This window comes from Schistocerca americana, chromosome 9 (genome assembly GCF_021461395.2).
Source record: "Schistocerca americana isolate TAMUIC-IGC-003095 chromosome 9, iqSchAmer2.1, whole genome shotgun sequence".
NCBI lineage: Eukaryota > Metazoa > Arthropoda > Insecta > Orthoptera > Acrididae > Schistocerca > Schistocerca americana.
In genome coordinates, this window is record NC_060127.1 from 169,179,144 (window position 1) to 169,201,406 (window position 22,263).

General features: G+C 42.9%; 1 protein-coding gene across 1 annotated transcript in view; it reads right to left on the reverse strand.

The window, feature by feature from the left end:
- Positions 1–21,113, reverse strand: part of LOC124550780 (potassium voltage-gated channel protein eag-like) — a 229,098-nt gene extending 207,985 nt beyond the window's left edge. The window contains exons 1-2 of the mRNA XM_047125504.1: positions 21,084–21,113; positions 19,918–20,341 (exon numbers count right to left, since the gene is read on the reverse strand). Of these exons, the coding sequence (XP_046981460.1) occupies positions 19,918–20,341; positions 21,084–21,113 (454 nt within the window). The remainder of the gene's footprint in view (positions 1–19,917; positions 20,342–21,083) is intronic.
- Between the last annotated feature and the right edge of the window lie 1,150 nt (positions 21,114–22,263).

A 22,263-nucleotide genomic window follows, 5' to 3' on the forward strand; every position in this document is an offset into this window, starting at 1 on the left:
TCCAGACTTCAGGCAAAATAAAAAATCACCCGACAATCGGCTCCTCATAAAGCTCTGTACAAAATAGTAATTTGAATCTGCCGCACGCCTTGACTTTCATTTATAGCACTGTCGAACGCGGAACGATGGAGAAGCCGCCGCGCGGACTGGCTCGCTTTGTCTCGAATGCCTTGTGGCTGGTGACGTCACTCACTTGCGGCTGCCCTTTGAGTGCATTCCGCTTGAGAGTTCGGGCCACGACTGTTTTGTGTCTAGCTGCCGCCACCATTAAACCGAAATGTGCCGAGAATGAAAGTATAGTTTTGTCTTGATCACAAAGGTGGTAAAGAGTATTGAGGAATACGTTCCTGTATTTTTATTTGTATTATAAAAAATGCTATGGAAGTCTGAACAATGTAGCCGCTACAGCCGTTATATAATTTATTCTCCTTAAAATTGAAGCATGTGAAGTCTCACAGCACCTCTCGGTGTTGAAAAAACAAAAGTAGCTTCCAAATTAGCACCCATATCCTTAAAATATCAATTCACAAATTGACCCAAGTCCCTCCACAAGTAGTAATTACGAAAAATAAATAAAAAACAAATAGAGAGAAATATCTAGTATAGAAAGCAAAAGAAAAGAAAAGGAAAATTTAATTATAATTTTTAGAAACATGGGAAGGGGGAAAAACGGTAGAAAATATTAAAATTCCAATACGTAAGAAAATCAATATTATAGTCACAGAACGTAGGTCTGGGACACCAAAGATAGTGTTTATTAGCGTACAAATAGCCATACGTTGTAATTACGATACTCCAGTCTCTAGTCTGTTCTACTTCGGAAGTTATTTAGGACGTACAGCTTTAGAGAACAATAATTGGGACTTTATTAAACGGGAATCAAGAATAGATCGTGACGAGATTGTTTTTGAGGATTGTCAATTCAAGACTTTAATTTGGACATTTATCAGATTAGATAAACGGGAAGGTGAATAGTAATATCTTTGGCTTTAATGTCAATTCGTGTGAATATTTAAACGCTTTACTGAATTGAGAATTGTAAGCGGATTCGGACTTTGAATTGTGATAATGGGAAACTTTGACTTCACGCGACTATTGATCATAGTTAATGACAGTTTGCGGATATTAAATAGAAATGACTTATTCACCAAAAGTGACAGGATATTATCTAACATCTCTGATGTTAACGGGAATCCTGCTTAGACATCTAATTAAAAAACTTCTTTGAATGAGATCGTACGAGTGAACCTGTTTATTAATAATTCTTGTCAATAAACTGACGTTGTTAATTTGAAACATAATACAAGTCTTGAACATTAATTTAATTTAGATTAATAAACGTTAAGGTTACGTGATCTATGCCAAGAACAAACTAGCGATTCGTAACTAAAACAATTGAACGAAAGGTTCAAGTATCGTCCTCTGTAAACATTGATAGTAAAGCTACTAAAGATTTTTTCTCTCAGAGTTGGGAAGACTATACGTGTAGTGACCCACGTTTAACATTGGGTTTTAAAAGTAATCAAACTGATACTTGGCCGAGACAATATTAAATAAAAGTAAAACCCTTCAATGACACTCAATGTGTAAAAAATAAAATCAAACTTTCACCTATTAGACGAAAAAGCGAAAACAGAAAAAGGGCTGCTACATCACACATCGCCAGAACTATTTTATAGAACACTCTTGAGAATGTCGTTCTGTACAGTGGACAGCAACTTAAATGGGTAACTTTCCCATACACATACGGTTTACTTTTACTACCTCATTGAAAGTTTGTGGACACCTCTATGTAATGCCGAATCGACCCCTCCACGTACATATGAAGACAAGCTGCCCCGGCCACATAAAGGGAGGAGGGGAACATGGATTAGTCAATTGATGTCACCTGAGTGACAGAGATATTTCAGCCCTTCTACAGCTGCCCAAGTTGAAATGCTGGTGATGTGACTGTGAAGTGGAAATGCTGAGGAATAGCCACAGCTGTACCGAGACCAGGAAGTCCCCATAGACTGACTGACAGGGACAGTCGACCATTGAGGAGAACGGAGATTGTGTTGAAAAATAAGGTTTTGTAGCCAAAAGAGTGGAGAATGATATACATGGTGGCACACGAAATGTGTTACCATTTTGTTTTTGAATATAAACTTCGATCTCAATACAATCTGAAAGGAACATTTACTACAATGAAGAGCCGTCCATGGAGATTTGTTCTAACTCAGCACATGCTCAATATGTCCACCATTTCGTTTCCTAACTTCCTTCAAACGAACACTGAAGTTAGTGATTACCCTACGGCACATGTCTTCCGTAATTTCACTGCAAGCTTGAAGAATAAGTCTTCTGAGCTCCATTAAATCACGTGGACGTTTCTGGAAAAAATTTTCCTTTAGGTACCCCCAAAGAAAAAAGTCACATAGATTGAGGTCTGGACTACTGGGGGGCCGATTTTGTCCGCCATTGAAGCGACCTGGAAACCTGAGTGAAATGATCCGCATGTCGAAATGCTCGTGTAAAAACTCCAACACAGTGTTTGCAGTATGTGGCCTTGCTCCATCTTGCATGAACCACTGCGTGTTGAAGTGCAAGGCAGTAGCAAGTTGTCGAATGAAGCTATTGCGAAGCATGCTCAAATAACGCTCTCTGTTCACAGTTTCTTCAAAGAAAAAGGGTCCAATAAGTCCGTGACTGGAAATTGCTGCCCACGCTGTAATCCTCGGAGCATAATGTTGTCGTTCATGAAGCGCTTGTGGGTTTTCAGTGGCCCAAAAGCGTACATTTTGTTTTTTAACCACACCGTCTAAATGAAAATGCGCCTCGTCTAAAAACCAAACGTTGTTGAGAGTTTCTTCCGTATCCTCCGCCCACTGAGCAAACAGTAGTCTCTGCTGCTTGTGTTCTTCAGTGAGCTTCTGTGCACAGGTCATCTTGTATGGGTACGTATGGAGGTCACTTTTAAGAATGCGTTGAACGGAGCGTCTGGATATTCCCAGTTGCACTGCTGCCTTTCTACACGATTTCCCGGGACTTCTCTGTACAGCAACTCGTACCGCTTCAATATTCTCCGGCGAATAAACAGGCTTAGGCCGAGGTCGCTTCGCTTCCAATACTGTTCCTTCCTGTACAAATTTATCGTACAACCTGTGGATGGTCTTCTTACAAGGGACCCATCGTGCGTTAAACTGTTGTCGAAAGCGCCTCTGAGTCACAACAAGGCTTTTCGCGTCATGAAAAAGTAACACAATTGCCGATCGTTGCTGTGTCGTCAATGTTCCATTGTCAGTCATTGCTATTTACTAGTCTCCTAGCGGCAGTATCGTGAATTACACGTCATTTCGTAAGTTACTTGTTTTTCCAAGCTCTGCTGGTGCTGCTATAGAGACCCCAGCGGGATATCTAATGTGCGTCGTAAATTGTAAAAGAAACAATTGGTAACACATTTCGTGCGCCGCCCTGTAATATATTGGAATCCTGAATAAAACCAACCTGCTTGCAGAAAAAGAAGTGATGCATTACTTACTGAACATCTCTCGTACAAATATGATTTGATGAGGACGGGGCAAGAAGTCGACCCTGACTTTGATGGAGGAACCATCCCGACATTTGCCTCAAAATATTTAAGTAAACTACGGAAAGCCTAAATCAGGGTGGCTGGAGAAAGGAAACTTCATCCTACCGAATATGATGTCAGCATCTTAAGAACTGCTCTGCCTCATTCGGATGGTCACTACTGCAAAATGCTCTTTGATTTACACACAATTTGCTCCAGGTAACTCAAGGTATGAAACATAATTTTGCTCTTCATCGCTGCACATACTAAGAACACCTGTTGTCTCCTGAACCATGAATATGTTGCTGTGCTCCTTGCACTCCCTCCATTACAGGTAGATATGAATCTCATATACACTGAGTCTGAGCTTGAAGTGTTCATCTACATGATTCCTCTGCAATGGCATGTATATGTTTGACATAGGTTGCATAACACCACTCTCAGATTTGTTCCCTACCATCCCACTCTCGAACGCCATGTGCAAATAAATAAACACCTACATTTTTCGGGAGATCTTTGATTTCTCTTATTTTATCACGACGTTTCATTTTTCCTTGTGTAGGTCCTAAACACTGCACCATCTCGCTCGGTTTTTTTCAGTGTTCTCCTTGAATCCTGTGTGATAAGGATCCAACACCGTGTTATGGATCTATGAGGGACAACTTGCATCGTGAACATCATGAGGACGGCAAAAAGGGGGAAAAAGCATATCCACACCCCCAAGGAACTTTCCAGCTTAGGTGAAACGGGCAGCTTGTCGGAAATAATTACGTAAGATGGCGAGATGAGAGGCATTACATACATATAACAAAGGGCATGGGCAACCGGAATGATAAAACGAGCCACACGTGGACTCAGGAAGTAAGTCTGTTCCGGAAAATATCCCTTGCAAAAACCAATAAGTGAGATAACATACAGCGGATGCAGGGGTATTTCACAACTAGCAGAGGATGTAGCAGTGCCCAATAAATCAGCAGAAAGGAACAGCCAGCACCAAACGAAAAATAGCAGTCTCAGTAGTCAGGAATTGTCTTACATAGCAAGGACATAGATGGGAAAACACGACAAACATCCCGTTTTATAGAAGAGTTAAGACGCTAAAATGGCACTGGGCAGCTCATATTGTACGAACGAAGGATGGAAGATGGATAAAATCAGTTTTAGAGTGGAATCCCAGAGAAAAACGAAGACTACCAGGGAGGCCACCTGATAGCTGGGATAAGGAACTCAGGAAAGCTGCGGGCTTCAACAGGTAGAAGACAGCAGCTGAACAATAAATAAATAAATGTGAATGAATCTTTCCAGCTTTCCTCGATGTGACTGACTGATGGTGTGCTTCTGCGGGTACTGCTAAACTGTTGATTCAGTTTTATGGACTATATTTCGACAACAGATCCGGATGCGTTATTCAGACTCTGTGATGTTATGCTCTCTGGCTGGACTCCAACCAGACTGTAGGGTATTATGCGCCTCACACATTTATAGACGAGTTCGACCCCTGGCGAGAGATATGCTCCCTAATGATCACTTGTTTTTTCCAGAGCCGATACTGATACCCCGAAAAGCGCCTTCAGTCTCGGCGGATTCCAATTCTGGTGCATATGATGGCCAGTCAGATCTTAAATTTACAGCCGTTACCCAAGCCTTGTTAGAATTAAAATTTCCATACCGGTTTACTGGGCTTACCGGCACATTTACTGTGATAAAATTCGGTCAAATTGGGTCTTTGGTGGATTCCATACTTAGCATAATTTGGAAAGACACACAATCGCAACCTGTTGGACCACACTGCATGCCTCCCTGTTGTTTTGTGCACAGAAGATATCCAGTTTTATGTGCTGATGTGAGTAATGGTCTTCCGAAAGGTATTGGACTCCAAATGTGAGTTGCATACAGATCTTCGCAGTGTCCGCTCAGGAACTCATTGCGACTTACCTGCACTCACTGGCAGAAACAATCCCTGTCCGGTTTGAAACCGAATGCCTCTGACAAGACGTGACACTCATCTCTGGTACCTGTCTATTAGGGTCTTTTAGTGACCAGCGCTCATATGTCATGTTAATTGGCTGCAAGTGGCATATCATTCCTTGAAGGCATATTGGGCAGTTTGAGTTCTTACACCATGAACTCAGGCTTCTTCAGCCAAAGGGTGGCCATGGGTATGTCCATACGTGAGAACTCCTCTCCCATTCTGCTCCTCACAGAGACCTGTGCCCATTTCTGATTGTATGCAACCAGTTGGAACGTACTGGGTAGTTACAATTAAACTGAGTGAGTTATGAGTGCTGCAGTGTGGCCTGTATACTTTGCAGGATGCTGGAACACAGTAGGTGTATTGATTAGTCAGTGCGCTCGCGGGAGTATGCTGACAAAAATAATATTCTCTCACCAGGTGAAAACGTAGTGTTTTGAGCAGTCAGAATGTGGTGTGGGTGCAGGAAAAAGAGAGGAATGATGAAACACTTTAATAATGATTGTTGTAGCATGTTTATTAAGATAATGATCAAGTGTTCAATATGGTCCCTTGATTCAGCAACATGTTGCATCCGTCAGACAGTGTAACACCGAAAAAGCAAATAAAATACCATCTGCACCATCCAAAATTTTTCGCCATTTAATTGTTGTTGTTGTGGTCTTCAGTCCTGAGACTGGTTTGAAGCAGCTCTCCATGCTACTCTATCCTGTGCAAGCTTCTTCATCTCCCAGTACTTACTGCAACCTACATGCTTCTGAATCTGCTTAGTGTATTCATCTCATGGGCTCCCTCTACGATTTTTACCCTCCAATGCTAAATTTGTGATCCCCTGTTGCCTCAGAACATGTCCTACCAACCGGTACCTTCTTGTTGTCAGTTGTGCCACAAACAACTCTTCTCCCCAATTCTATTCAATATCTCCTCATTAGTTATATGACCTAACCATCTAATCTTCAGCATTCTTCTGTAGCACCACATTTCGGAAGCTTCCATTCTCCTCTTCTCTAAACTAGTTATCGTCCATGTTTCACTTCCATTCATGGCTACGCTCCATACAAATACTTTCAGAAACGACTTCCAGACACTTAAATCTATACTCGATGTTAACAAATTTCTCTTCTTCAGAAACGCTTTCCTTGCCATTTCCAGTCTACTTGGACCATCGTCAGTTATTTTTCTCCCCAAATAGCAAAACTCCTTTACTACTTTAAGTGTCTCATTTCCTAATCTAATTCCCTCGGCATCACCCGACTTAATTCGACTACATTCCATTATCCTCGTTTTGCTTTTGTTGATGTTCATCTTATATCCGCCTTTCAAGACACTGTCCATTCCGTTCAACTGCTCTTCCAAGTCCTTTGCTGTCCCTGACAGAATTACAATGTCATCGGCGACCTCAAAGTTTTTATTTATTCTCCATGGATTTTAATACCTACTCCGAATTTTTCTTTTGTTTCCTTGCTCAGTATGCAGATTGAATAACAACCACTGCTTCCCTTTCGTGCCCATCGACTCTTAAAACTGCCATCTGGTTTCTGTACAAATTGTAAATAGCCTTTCGGTCCCTGTATTTTACCCCTGCCACCTTTAGTATTTGAAAGACAGCATTCCAGTCAACATTGTCAAAAGCTTTCTCTAAGTCTACAAATGCTAGAAACGTACGTTTTCCTTTCCTTAATCTTTCTTCTAAGATAAGTCGTAAGATCAAATGGTTCAAATGGACCGTAGCGGTCGCGCGGTTCCAGACTGTAGCGCCTAGAACCGCTTGGCCACTCTGGCCGGCTCGTAAGGTCAGTATTGCCTCACGTGTTCCAACATTTCTATGGAATCCAAACTGATCTTCCCCGAGGTCGGCTTCTACCAGGTTTTCTATTCGTCTGTAAAGAATTCGCGTTAGTATTTGGCAGCTGTGACTTATTAAACTGATAGTTTGATAATTTTCACATCGGTCAACACCTGCTTTCTTTGGGATTGGAATTATTATATTCTTCTTGAAGTCTGAGGGAATTTCGCCTGTCTCATTCATCTTGCTCACCAGATGGTAGAGTTTTGTCAGGACTGGCTCTCCCAAGGCCGTCAGTACTTCTAATGTAATGTTGTCTACTCCTGGGGCCTTGTTTCGACTCAGGTCTTTCAGTGCTCTGTCAAACTCTTCTCGCAGTATCATTTCTCCCATTTCATCTTCATCTACATCCTCTTCCATTTCCATAATATTGTCCTCAAGTACATCGCCCTTGTATAGACCCTCTATATACTCCTTCTGGTAATAAATTGTAATATACTGCCGATTCTGAATCTGAAAGCTTTATTTCATAAACTATATTTAATACGTAATGGACGTAATAATGCATTGATTTGTGAATGTATATAACTGATTGTATTTATAATGTAAATATTGTTAATTGCTGGGTCATAGACAAGGGAACTTTGTTTAAGCGTGCTGATAGCAACGACAAAATGGCAGTAGCTGTGCCGTTGTTTATCTTTGCGTACGGAGAGTCTCTGGCGCGCAGCGAGCAGAGAGGAAGTAGAGCAGCGTGAGTCATGAAAGTATGTCGAAGTGTTTGTTGGGTGCTCCAGCGGAAGCGGCGTGCAGCTATGATCGCGCCAACATAGGCGCACCTACTTTTGTTAACCTGCAACTACTGGGAGCACGGTAAGAGTGGGCAGGCAGAGGAGGCTGCAATCCCAGCTGCTGCCTGTCCCATAATCATCCGCAGCTCTGGAGACGACTCGTGGTTGTCAACCAGCAGCAGCTCAGCACTGTCGTCAGCTACATTTTTCGTCGTCCACAGAGTACAACATCGTTAGACTGTTAACTATGACAGTACAACTAATATTGTACAGGCATTACCAAGTGGCATTTCTTTCACAGACTTTGACTAACTTTCTTGAATAATAACCTCTAATAGTTAAAACTTGTAGGGCTCCTTTGGTGTCATTGCCCTCATGTGTCCAAGCTTCCCTTTCCATGCAATCACCGAGTGTCGCAGAAATGTGAAAATTGATTAACTATTTACTGCCAGTTTTGTTTGTCTGCCAATGACCAGTTGCAGTCTAAATATTGCTTCCTCAGTGACTGTTCATTCTTGTATTGTGTAAGAGAAGCTTAACGGATTTGCAATTTGAACTATTAACTTCACTCAAAGTAACGTAAAATTTCACTGGCAACACTAATAGCTAAAGATATGGCACAAATTAAGAGCGCGGAGTTTCATTTATTTTGTATCCAGCTTAGCGAGTGACTTCTGCTGACTTGATAGGTATTTTATTGATCTTATTTTAAAAGTAAAATAAATTTCAATAACTGAAAGTAAACTGCTCGCCTTTTTCCAAATTTTGCGTTAAGTTACTGTTGTGTACATAGTTCTGCGTAGTCAGCGCGTACACAACTTTGCCACTAGAGCACGCCTCACTAAGCACAACAGCGCAGGCACAGCGCTTGTCTGTCTCCGCACTACAAGATGGCACTGCCTTAGAGACGGACCAAATTCTGCGTCCGCCGATCCACATATTAATATGTAACGCAGCCAATGAGATTGCTGCTAACGTAGAAGCTTTTCTCCTCGCGGGTCACACTCACGCAGTGATACCTGAACGCTCGAGGTACAGACCTCCGATTAGTCAGTCTGCATTTGTCTGCACCAGTCTGTACGAGTCTGCATTAGTCTATACCAGTCTATAGTCAAGTTTCAGTCTGTGCCTAATAAGATTACCATATTCCTGTACATAACCATGAAGATAAATGTATAGACACTTTGACAAGTATCAGAAATATGTGAGAATAAGGTTAACGTACCAAGAGCAAAGGAACTTCAGATTGTCAATTGTAAATAGCATCGAGAATCAAGTTAAGTAATGTTTATGCTTGTTATTATTTCAGTAAATGTGTGTGAAAATTAATCAAGTTCTGTTTAAAGTTGGTCACCGTCAATCTGCTACTCTAAGCGTGCAAGTGGCATTTCTATCGTCTGACCTAACGGCAGAAGATAAACACGCCACGATAAGACCATGAGACATATTGCTGACACTCGCCTACTTCGTTAGAGCGACAAGTCAAATAATCTGATGGTGTGTGTACCGAAGGTCTCACAGTACGCACACCACAGTTACTCTGAGGTTACTAAAAATCATTTTTCATGTAACAAATTTCTGTTACAGTCCTTTATTTTATTAACCAACAACTTTATTTAACCTTGCTTTCAGCCGGCCGCTGTGACCGAGCGGTTCTGGACGCTTCAGTCCTGAACCACGCTGCTGCTAAGGTCGCATATTCGAATCCTGCCTCTGGCATGGATGTGCGTGATGTTCTTAGTTAGGTTTAAGCAGTTCTAAGTCTAGGGGACTGATGACCTCAGGTGTTAAGTCCCATAGTGCTTAGAGCCATTTTTTTAACGTTGCTTTCAAAATTTAGTATTTCAGATTAAGCAAATGCAAGCTCACTGCTTTCTGATTCATTTAGTATTTCCTCGTGAACTGTTGTGTTGTGAAAAGTGTGACAACCTTCTGTTGCCATGCCAGTGATTATTTGCCTAATTTTCTTTGCTATTACGTTTATTAGGATTCTGGATATTCATTGCCCTAGTGGGCTGGCGACTGTTTAAGTATCCTTGTTTTGCTAATGAGTGTTTTTTTGTATTAAATACTACGTGGTACCCTTTTTCTCCCTGTGTGGTTCGTGAGTGATTGCACTTGATTCCACCCATTTCAAATTTATTATCAGTATTTAGACCAGGTTTAGAATAGGTTCCTCCTTCAGAAGTATCTGTTGTACACTTTCCTGCTACTAATCGGTATTATTTTCCTTCGGCAATGATAGCCTTACCCATTGTAAAATTTCATTAGGCATATGCGATCACGGTCAATTATATCACAATCCATTAGGCCGATTAGGAAGGGGGACGCTAGAACAGCATGGCTGACAGTTGCTCGCAGCATATCTGATGTAATCCGAGTAATATGCCATTGCATGCTATCCCTCAGATGAGGAAGAGTCCAGATACATCCCTGGCAGACACGATGTTTCAGCTATCACCACAACCAGAAATCACATGGATTTAGGCAGGGAGATCTGGAAGGCGAAACATCTGGAAATTGCCTACAGATGACTTGGTCGTTGCCGAAGATTTCTCGATTTAACTCTTTCACCTGGCGATCAATATGTAGTATCACCGAGCCTGCCTGAAAACATTGATGTGGACACAGTTGCGTTCTCGCTTAACTGGAATTACGTTTTGCACAAGGCAGTTCTTGTAATGTGCGCGTTTCGTCTCCTCAAAGAAAAACGGACTGAGAATGAAGGAGCTTATGACGCCACACCATGCAGTCACATAAACTGAGTGCAGCGTCAACATATGGCATATGTGAGAGTTCTGTGTTTTCATGGCATGTATATAGTAAGAATGTGCCTCGTCCATCCAAAGAACACTCCCCAGCCTCATGTCATCCACTTCCAAGCATGGCAAAAAACAAAGAGCAAAGTCACAGCCTTGAAGCCTATTTGGGGATTCACTTGGTGCACATTCTGAATCTTGCACAATATGTGACATAGTAGAATCCCATATGCGACAGTTCTGTGCATTCATGGCCTGTGCAGAGTAAAAATGAGCCTCGTCCATCCGAACAACATTCCCCAGCCACATGTCACCCATTTCCAAGCGTGTCAAAAAACAAAGGCAAAGTCATGGTACTGAAGCCTACCTTGGGAATTCATTTGGTGCACATTTTGCATATTGTAGGGATACCAGTGTAAAATAATACACAACTCCCATGACACAGCTAGAGTATTGGCTGCACAATTTCAGGGATGTGCTGCACAGTCAGCTAAAGCTACAGATGCTTCATCAAAATCTGCCATGGGAATGGACCACATCCCTCAGCTCTTGCACCTATTTCTTCCAGCGCGTTATTTGCTGCTGTTCTGGTAAAACATCTTCACCAGCAGTGCACGCTCTTTATTCTCAAGAATCAGTGCATTTTGTATGGAAAACTTTCACCTTCTTAACCCTTTACATCAACAGTTGCTTCACAAAAGAAATTAACATGTCACCAAGCAACAAACAGTATACCGGAATCAAAACAGGAAACGTTTCACATTCTGACAGCTTACAGCGTCATATTTTCACTTGGCGGCAGGAAGCAGAGCTATTAATTTTTTCAGCATAGTACGTGAGAGCACCAGTTAATGAACATACATATGACGTTTCAGCGTCCTGCGACTTATACAACCCATGCTGCAGCACTTGGAACACTAAGTATAACCTGCTGGCACATACCTCTTCACTGCCACGTCTTATATCAGAGCTGGAGGAGAGCAGTTTTGCATTATCTACATCACTCCAAGGAGATCCTGCATGCTCTTTTAAAGGAATGACTAATATTTCTTCTGGCAATGATTTGGATGAGGCCATTCATGTGGCGACTGTCAGGGCTGTCGTTTTCAAACTTCTTTTCACAGACGTTAAGGAAATTTGTCTGTGAAAAGCTCATTCAGTTAAAGCACATTTGGAGTACCCTAGCTGCCGCTGGATGTCACTTACTTCTTAATAATGACCAATGAGTTAACCACTAACACCTCCTTGAATGCCAAATACAAGTCCAATGCCTTAATCAGTGTGTCTACTAAATCTGTCCCCAATTCACCTTCCTCAGTGCAAAATACAAGCGCAGTGCCTTACTCATTGATCCTACTCACACAATGCAGAATGCATATACAGTCCCTTAATCATTGCTCCATCTTACCCAGAGTAGTAGAGCAAGGCAGGCGCCAGTCTGCAGTGCAAGGCGGGTGCCAGTCCATTTTGTCTGCATCAGAGGCAAGTATGCACTCAGGGGCCAACCCGTTATTCTCCATTGCTTGAAAGGTGCTTAACCTATTGTGCTCCTTTGATCGACAGGTACTTAACCTATTGTTCTGCTAAAAAGGTTATGTACCTGTCAATCAACAGAGATAATAGGTTTGCCCCTAAGGGCATACCTGGCCATGATGTAGGCAACCTGCACTAACAAAATGGACTGGCACCTACCTTGCTCTACAACTTGCACTTAGGGGCAAACCTACTGTTCTCCTTTGATTGACAGGTACGTAACGTTTTTAGCAGAACAATAGGTTAAGTACCTGTAGATCAAAGGAGAAAAATAGGTTTTCCCCTGAATGCATACCTGCTCTGGATGTAGGCAACCCGCACTAACAAAATGGACTGGCGCCTGCCTTACTCTACCACTACCCAGGCCTGAATTCAAGTTCTGTGCCTTTTTACCTGCTAACCATATCCAAAATTCAAGTCCAGTACCTTAAGTACTGATCCAACTCACACAGTCTCAGATACAAATACAGGGTGACCCAAAAATCGTTAACATTTGAAAATGCACTAATTCACAGAGCGACATAGGTAGGGAGGAAAAAACTGACACAGATGTTTGAAACAAAATGAGGTTTAATTGAAACCGGAAACTAGTACAAAAACTGGTCACCATGTGGCACTGGACAGGTACACATTAGTGGTGCCATGTGACGAGAATTGTGTCTGTGTGACAGGTGCGAGATATGCCAATATGTTATAGAGTCCCATCATCCCTGGCCTGGTTGATAAGCATTTTCTTGAAGGATCGACTATTGTGTAGGATGGCGCTCCACTCAATGTTAATAATCGTGTGAAAGATCTCTCGTACACATCGTTTGATCAGGATCGCTTGCTGAGCTGTCGCTTTGATCATGCTTGGTCTGCCAGGTCCCCAGACCTCAATCCATGTGATTGTTGGTCATGAGGTTACCTGTAATCACAAGTCTACCACGATTGTCCGACATCATTAGGAATGCTAAAAGGCAACATCCGATGGCAATTTTTCACCATACCTACTGATATACTGTACAATGCTGTTCACAACATTGTCCCTCGACTACGGATATTGTTGATGAATGACGACCCACATGTTGAGCATTTCTTATAAAGAACATCGTAGTTGTTAAAAATCAATTGTTATTCTCATTATTGCTTTTGTATCATATGAAGCGCAATCTATTGATCGTTTTGTCCAGATTCTTTTGGATTCAATGTGATATCACATGTGCGTGTCAGTTTTTACCTCTCTGTCTACACTATTCCGTGAAGTATTGAATTTTCAAATGTCAACGGACTTTTGGGTCGCTCTGTACTATACGTGCCTTCTTACACAACCCTGAAGGCAAATCCACTTTGAGCAATCGTAAAAACAAATTGAGTGCCTTAACCTCTGCGCCTGGTCACTTGATCCTGAAGACATATTCACTTTCATCAGTCCCGAACGCAAATACCTCTGTTCCTGCTCACTCAGTCCCAAAGACAAGTCCACTTTGGTAGTCCCAAATACTATTCCACTGTCTTAAGGCGAGCCTTTCATGATAAACACACACTATTTAAAACATGTACCAAATCCACAATTTTGAAGATACGACAATGTAGAGTTCGTACCTTGCTCTACAAGAAATCGACACATTTACTGTTAAGTTCCTTGGATTATATCTATTCTGAATTTTTTATGGATTTAAAAAACTTTATTTTAAAAGAGTAATATATGTACCTTTCTCTCAGAACCAATTCAAGAGATTTCTACAAAATTTTCTCTGTTTAATCTCATTGCATATAGTGAGATTTCTCCTGAGGTTTTTTGAATATATCGAACAGCAGAATTTTAATAATGTTTTAATTAAAATTCTGCAAGTATAATATAAAATTCATGCAAAATTCCAAGCACTTTGTCCCATATCACAGCTTACACTCAGAACTTCAAAATTTACTGTTGAAACATTTATTGGTTTTATAGAAATAAGTGTGCAAAATGTCATAATTATAGCCTTAACAGACTCTGAGAAAAAAGTACAAAATTTAAAAACAAACAGTTGTGAGTCTATTTTTCTCAAGATGAGTAAATTTTTCTATCTCAAAGCCCATTCTCTCTGACACCTTCACCCTTACTATGTTCCTATCACTAAATACAAGAAATGCATCATAAGTTGCAGTTCTGACAGCTGTAGCAGATGAAAATGTGCTTTTACAGCATCATTTCTATATGAGTGCATTCAGAGACCCATTTGGATACTGAATTTTGCCGTGAACACACATTTTTAGAAGTTTAGGATCGCTCATAAACCTGTAAATGGGATCCAGGATAGAATTCTGAAGTCTCTCCGTGTGAATGCAACTCTCAGAATCGTAGTTCACCGAGCTAGGATTGATGCGTTGCTTCCAAAAGTGGGCGTGACAGGAAGGTCGCACCACATGTGTAATTATTTTTCAGGCACTTCGCATGCGATTTCATCGGAAATTATTGTCCATGAATTCCAGTAATAAATGAAATATAAATTGAAAATTGTCATTTTCGGCCAGTTTCATGAACGTCTGCATCTACATTAGTATAGATACTCAGCAAGTCACCGTATGGTGCGTGGCGGTGAATATCCTGAGCACAACTTGTCATTTCCTTTCCTGTTCTACTCCCAAATGGAGCGACTGTCTGCATCCCTCTCTGAGTCCTAATTTCTCGTATCTTATCTTCGCGATCCTTACACGCAATGTATGTTCAAATACTGGTTCTCTAAACTTTCTCATCAGTAACGTTGGAAGCTGAAGAAGTGAATTAAAAATTGTGCTGCGGCCGGGACTCGAACCCGGGTCTTCTAACTCACTAGGCAGATATGTTGACCATTACACAATCACAACATTATGGTCAACATAGCTGCACGAACTACCCAAGACAAATACCCCCCCCCCCCCCCCCCAACACAAACTCTGGGGTGCTATTCCAATGTCGGAGAGCCCTGGTAATAGTGACAATATAAGGGGAGATGTGAATTAGTTTTTTTGTTGGGGAGAGTATTTAACTTCGGTAGTTCGTACAGCTATATTGACCATAATGCTGTGGTGGTGTAATGGTCGGCATATGTGCCTAGTAAACAAGAACACACAGTCTCGGCCGTAGCGCAAATTTTAATTCACTTCTTCAGCTTCCAGTGTTATCCTAGATAAATTAGAGACTTAAATGTCTCAGGGAAAAATTAATTTAAGATCTATTTCTCTGTCGAGAAGAACGTCGCCTTCCTCCCAGGGATCCCCAATTGAGTTCCTACTTACGTGTTTTGCGAGCCTACCGGTAACAAATGTAGCAGCCCGCCTCTGAAATGCTTTCATGTTTTCCTTCACCTGGTACGGATCCCAAATACTCGAGCAGTACTCAAGACTAGGTTAGCACACTGGACTCACATTCGGGAGGACGACGGTTCAATCCCGTCTCCAGCCATCCTGATTTAGGTTTTCCGTGATTTCCCTAAATCGCTTCAGGCAAATGCCGGGATGGTTCCTTTGAAAGGGCACGGCCGATTTCCTTCCCAGTCCTTCCCTAACCCGAGCTTGCGCTCCGTCTCTAATACCTCGTTGTCGACGGGACGTTAAACACTAACCACCACCACCACCACCAAGACTAGGTCGCACCAGCGTCCTATAAGCGGTCTCCTTTACAGGTGAACCTCTTTTTCCTAAAATTCTCCCATTCGCCTTCCCTACCAAAGTTTTCACATGCTCATTCCATCTCATATCTCTTTACAACGTTCGCGCAGATATTTAAATGACTGTGTCATGTAGGACACTGTATCCGAATATTACAGGTTTGATCTTTCTACTCATCACCATTAACTTACATTTCTCTACATTTAGAGCTAGCTGCCACTCATTACACTAACTGGAAGTTTTGTCTTAGTCGTCTTGTCTCTCCCCACAATCACTCTAATTCGACACCTCACCGTACACCAAGGCATTATCAGCAAATAACCGCACACTGCTGGCCACCCCGTCTGCCAAATCATTTATGGATGTAGAGAACAGCAGCAGTCCTATCACACTCCTCTGTGACACTCTAGGTGAAACCCTTGTATCTGATGACCACTCGCCGGCGATGACAACATACGGGCTTCTATTACTTAAGAAGTCTTCGAGCCACTCACGTATGTGTGAATTTATTCCAGATGCTCGTACCTTCGTTAACATCCTACAATGGGGCACTGTGTCAAATGCCTTCCGGAAATCTAGAAATATGGAATCTGCCTGTTGCCCTTCATCCACAGTTCTCAGTGTACAATGTGAGAAATGGGTAAGCTGAATTTCTCAAAATCAATTCTTTCTAAAAGCACGCTGATTCGTGGACATAAGCTTGTCAGTCTCCTTATATTCGCACTGGGAATATTTTCAAGGATTCTGCAGCAAACCGAAGTTGGGGATATTGGTCTGCAATTATGTGGCTCCATTCTTTTAATCTTTTTATATACTGGAGTCACCTGCGCTGTTTTCCAGTCGCTTGGGACTTTGCGCTGGGCGAGAAATTCACGATAAGTGCAAGCTAGGTGAGGGGCAAGTGCCATAGAGTACCCTTTGCACAATAGAACCGTGGTTCCATCCGGACCTGGTGATTTAAGAGGGTTGCCCAGAAAGTAATGCACCACATTTTCTTTTCTCAGCCGAAAACAATGCTAAGATTGCGAAACGTTACGTCTGTATTATCTGAAGTCCCTGAGTAAGCGTGCAAAGTTTCCGTCACTTCCGACAGATAGCGTAGCTGCAGGACAGTTCCAAAGTGGCGTCCGTAGGTGATGTACGTTACAAGCAACGTGCCGTGATTGAATTTCTCACTGTAGAGAAAGAAATTGTGGGGAATATTCACAAATGATTGTGCAAAGTCTTTGGAGCATTTGCTGTTGGCAGACGTACAGTTAGTCTCTGGTCACGGAGGGTGAGGTCATCAGAAGGCGGTCCGGCGGAACTCCAAATTTTTGCAACAGTCGGGGAGATCAGCCACGGCTGTCACACCTGACCTAGCTCCCTGGGACTCCCACTTGTTTGGGCCATTAAAGGATGCCATTCATGGAAGACTTTTTGAGAACGGTGGGGAGGTGATTCACAAAGTGAAAAACTGGCTCCGCCACCAGGACAAGGATTGGTACCGACATGTCATACACAGCCTTGTTTCATGCTGGAGGAAGGCCATAAAACTGGATGAAGATTACGTGGAAAATTGGGTGTGTAGATAAAACACCATTCTTTCGTGCGTGTAATTGCCATTATGTTCAAAAAAGAATTGTTGAAGAAAAAAAATACAGTGAAACTTCCTGGCAGATTAAAACTGTGTGCCGGACCGAGACTCGAAATCGAGACCTTTGCCTTTCGCGGGGAAGTGCTCTACCCAAGCACGACTCACGCCCCGTCGTCACAGCTTTACTTCTGCCAGTATCTCGTCTCCTACCGTCCAAACTTCACAGAAGCTCTGCTGCAAAGCTGTGAGGACGGGGCGTGAGTCGTGCTTGGGTAGCTCAGTGGTGGAGCACTTGCCCGTGAAAGGCAGAGGTCCCGAGTTCGAGTCTCGGTCCGGCACACAGTTTTAATCTGTCAGGAAGTTTCATATCAGCGCACTCTCCGATGCAGAGTGAAAATCTCATTCTGGAAACATCCCCCAGGCTTTGGCTAAGCCATGTCTCCGCAATATCCTTTTTTCCAGGAGTGCTAGTTGTGCAAGGTTTGCAGGAGAGCTTCTGTTAAGTTTGGGAGGCAGGAGACTGAGATACTGGCAGAAGTAAAGGTGTGAGGAGGGGACGTGAGTCGTGCTTGGGTAGCTCAGTTGGTAAAGCACATGCCCGTGAAAGGTAAAGGTCGCGAGTTCGAGTCTCGGTCCAGCACATAGTTTTAATCTACCAGGAAGTTTCATATCAGCGCACACTCCGCCGTAGAGTGAAAATCTCATTCTAAAAATCCTTCAGGTGTTTCGCTACAGCAGGTATGCTTATTACTGTGTCATCCACACACGAGTCTGTCCATTGGTCAAATGACGGTGTTTTTGTACGATTCTCTTGTGAAATTTAAAACTTCGGCTTTGGTTTTGCTATGTTCTACTGCGACACCGGTTTGGTCAACAAGGGACTGAATGGAAGCCTTAGACATCCGCCCTTGCTCAACGAGTCGCCACACTTTCAGTTTACATGTTGAAGATATAAAAGAGACTAATAAATCACTTAACAAGCACAATAATAATACCAAAGCAAGCAGGTTTTGACAGATGTGAAAATTACCGAACTATCAGTTTAATAAGTCACGGCTGCAAAATACTAACGCGAATTCTTTACAGACGAATGGAAAAACTGGTAGAAGCCGACCTCGGGGAAGATCAGTTTGGATTCCGTGGAAATATGGAAACACGTGAGGCAATACTGATCCTACGACTTATCTTAGAAGCTAGATTAAGAAAAGGCAAACCTACGTTTCTAGCATTTGTAGACTTGGAGAAAGCTTTTGACAATGTTGACTGGAATACTCTCTTTCAAATTCTGAAGGTGGCAGGCGTAAACTACAGGGAGAAAAAGGCTATTTGCAATTTGTACAGAAACCTGATGGCACTTATAAGAGTCGAGGTACATGAAAGGGAAGCAGTGGTTGGGAAGGGAGTGAGACAGGGTTGTAGCCTGTCCCCGATGTTATTCAATCTGTATATTGAGCAAGAAGTAAAGGAAACAAAAGAAAAGTTCGGAGTAGGTATTAAAATCCATGGAGAAGAAATAAAAACTTTAAGGTTCGCCGATGACATTGTAATTCTGTCAGAGACAGCAAAGGACTTGGAAGAGCAGTTGAACGGAATGGACAGTGTCTTGAAGGGAGGATATAAGATGAACATCAACAAAAGCAAAACGAGGATAATGGAATGTATTCGAATTAAGTCAGGTGATGCTGAGGGAATCAGATTAGGAAATGAGACACTTCAAGTAGTAAAGGAGTTTAGCTATTTTGGGGAGCAAAATAACTGACAATGGTCGAAGTAGACTAGAAATGGCAAGAAAAGCGTTTCTGAAGAAGAGAAATTTGTTAACATCGAGTATAGATTTAAGTGTCAGGAAGTCGTTTCTGAAAGTATTTGTATGGAGTGTAGCCATGTATGGAAGTGAAACGTGGACGATAAATAGTTTAGACAAGAAGAGAATAGAAGCTTTCGAAATGTGGTGCTACAGAAGAATGATAAAGATTAAATGGGTAGATCACATAACTAATGAGGAGATATTGAACAGGATTGGTGAGGAGTTTGTGGCACAACTTGACAAGAAGAAGGGATCGGTTGTTAAGACGTTCTGAGGCATCAAGGGATCACCAATTTAGTATTGGAGGGCAGTGTGGAGGGTAAAAATCGTAGAGGGAGACCAAGAGATGAATACACTAAACAGATTCAGAAGGCTGTAGGCTGCAGTACGTATTGGGAGATGAAGAAGCTTGCACAGGATAGAGTAGCATGGAGAGCTGCATCAAATCAGTCTCAGGACTGAAGACCACAACATCAATAATACCTCAAAGTTTGTGATAGAGGTAAGAAAGAGGCAGCGCTGACTTACCGGCGATGATCATCATGCAGATGGTGAAGATCTTCTCGTTGTCGGTCTCGGCGGCGACGTTGCCGAACCCGACGCTGGTCATGCAGGTCATGGTGAAGTAGAGCGCCGTCACGTACATGGTCTTGCGCGACGGCCCGTTGACGAGCTCCGGGGAGCCCGAGTCGTTGCTCCAGACGTAGGAGTAGGGCGTCTGCGTGACGTTGGCCAGCTTCCACAGCCACGAGAACTGGACGCCGTTGTCCGCGTCCGACCGCCCGATCGAGTACCAGATGCACGCGAGCCAGTGCGCCACCAGCATGTAGAAGCACAGCAGCAATATCAACATGGCCGCGCCGTACTCCAGGTAGCGGTCGAGCTTCCGCACCACGCGGCCCAGCCGCAGCAGGCGTACCACCTTCAGCGCACTGAACAGGCTGCCGATGCCCTGCGCACAAGCGGCAACCACCACTGTCCGCGGGGAAATTCTCTGCCCGGGGCCCCGGCCAGCTCTCGGGTCAACCACTTATCTCTATCGTGTGTATATGTATATGTGTGTGCTTTGTGAAGGTGTGTAGCACGTGAAGGGGAAACTGGCACAATTAGAGGATGAAGTAGCCAAAGTCGTAATCATTCTCAGAGAATGAGTGTTGGGGCAGATGAGGACCTAGCTGCTTGTGAATCTTCCAGGCTATATGTTTGTTGTGAGTCATGAACCTTTTTCGTTGGCGACGTCCCATACAGAGCTTCGCTGGACATCTTCAGAGGTCGGCAGAACTCAGATGGACCAGCTGAAGCTGACGAAGTGTCAGGAATGAAAAAGTTTCATGGAGCACGACTGCTCAACCGATAAGATTCACCAGCAGCTGTCTGGTCGTGAAGCCCTTCATTGTATGATCAAATTCAGGATATCTTGCATAGTCGACCTGAGCAAAGTTGTTTGATGTGGCCTTCCCCAGTCTTTCACAAAGATTAAAGAATGGGATGATGAAACTAGCGACAGTTGCTGTGATGTGTATTTATTTGCACACAAACCTTCCCAATAAAGCAGCTGTATTCAAGTCACAAATAGCAAGAGATCTTGTTGAATAGGGTTCCTTGCTGTCAAGAAACTTTCCTTTAACTTGATACAATTGTATCGATGACATGAAGATGGCTACTTCGCCAGAAAGGTTTGTCCGTAAACAAACGCACATCACTCCAGCTTCTGGTGGTGTCATGGTACCATTCTTTAAATATACAGAGGCTGTACAAGAGTGCTTACAAAAAATATTTTATGAACTGTCAGTTCTAAAGTGATGGAGTCCAGTCGACCTTAAACGAAATCCTAGCATGCATCATCAGAAGAAACCCGGCCACTATTGTGTACAAGAAAATATTAGTATTTCCGTTTTATGTAATTTATCCATTTTTACATACATACAGTATCTGATCAAAGGTATCTGGACACCCCTGTGTAATGTGGAACTGGCAACCAGATGGGTGGACACGCCAATACACAGGTAAAAGGAAGCGGTCAGTATTGGGAGAGTCAGTAGAGGAGCAATAACAGCATTGTGTGTCGGTGACCGAGCGGTTCTAGGCGCTTCGGTCTGGAACAGCGCGACCGCTACGGTCACAGGTTCGAATCCTGCCTCTGGCATGGGTGTGTGTGAGGTATAAGTAGTTCTAAGTTCTAGGGGACTGATGACTTCAGATGTTAAGTCTCATAGTACTCAGAGCCATTTGAACCACTTTTTGTGTCGATCAGGAGGGCCCGTTGACATCAAACATGGGCTACTAATCACATGTCATCTGAGTAACAAATCCGTCAGACACATTTAAACCTTTCTAGAGCAGCCCATGTCAACTGCTGATGATGCGAATGTGAAGTCGAAACGCAAAGGAACAACCATAGCTAAAGCAAGACCAGGCACTCCTCATATCTGATGGACAGCGACCGTCCACCATTGCGGATGGTGATTGTTAAGAAATCGTTTGAAATGAGCAGAAGAAGTAACTCGTGAGTTCAAAAGTGCTACCATAACTTCGTGTAGGAAGTTAAAAAATGGCGGGGTACTACGCTCGAGCAACTCTTCACGAGGCAAACATTTCCATAATCAGTGCTAAACGACGCTTGAGGTGGTGTGAAGAGCGAAGCCAGTGGACAATCGATGGCTGGAATCGAGTGATGAATCGTGCTTTACCCAGAGGCAGTCAGAGGGAAGGGCTTCTGTTTGGCGAATGCCCGGAGAATGTTGCCTGCCATTGGTCCAATGCCAAAAGTTAACTACAGAGGAGCTGGTGTTAAAGCTTGGGGATGTTTATCGTGATGAGAGTGTAGTACCCTCATTGTTCTTATGGTTCAAATGGCTCTGAGCACTATGGGAC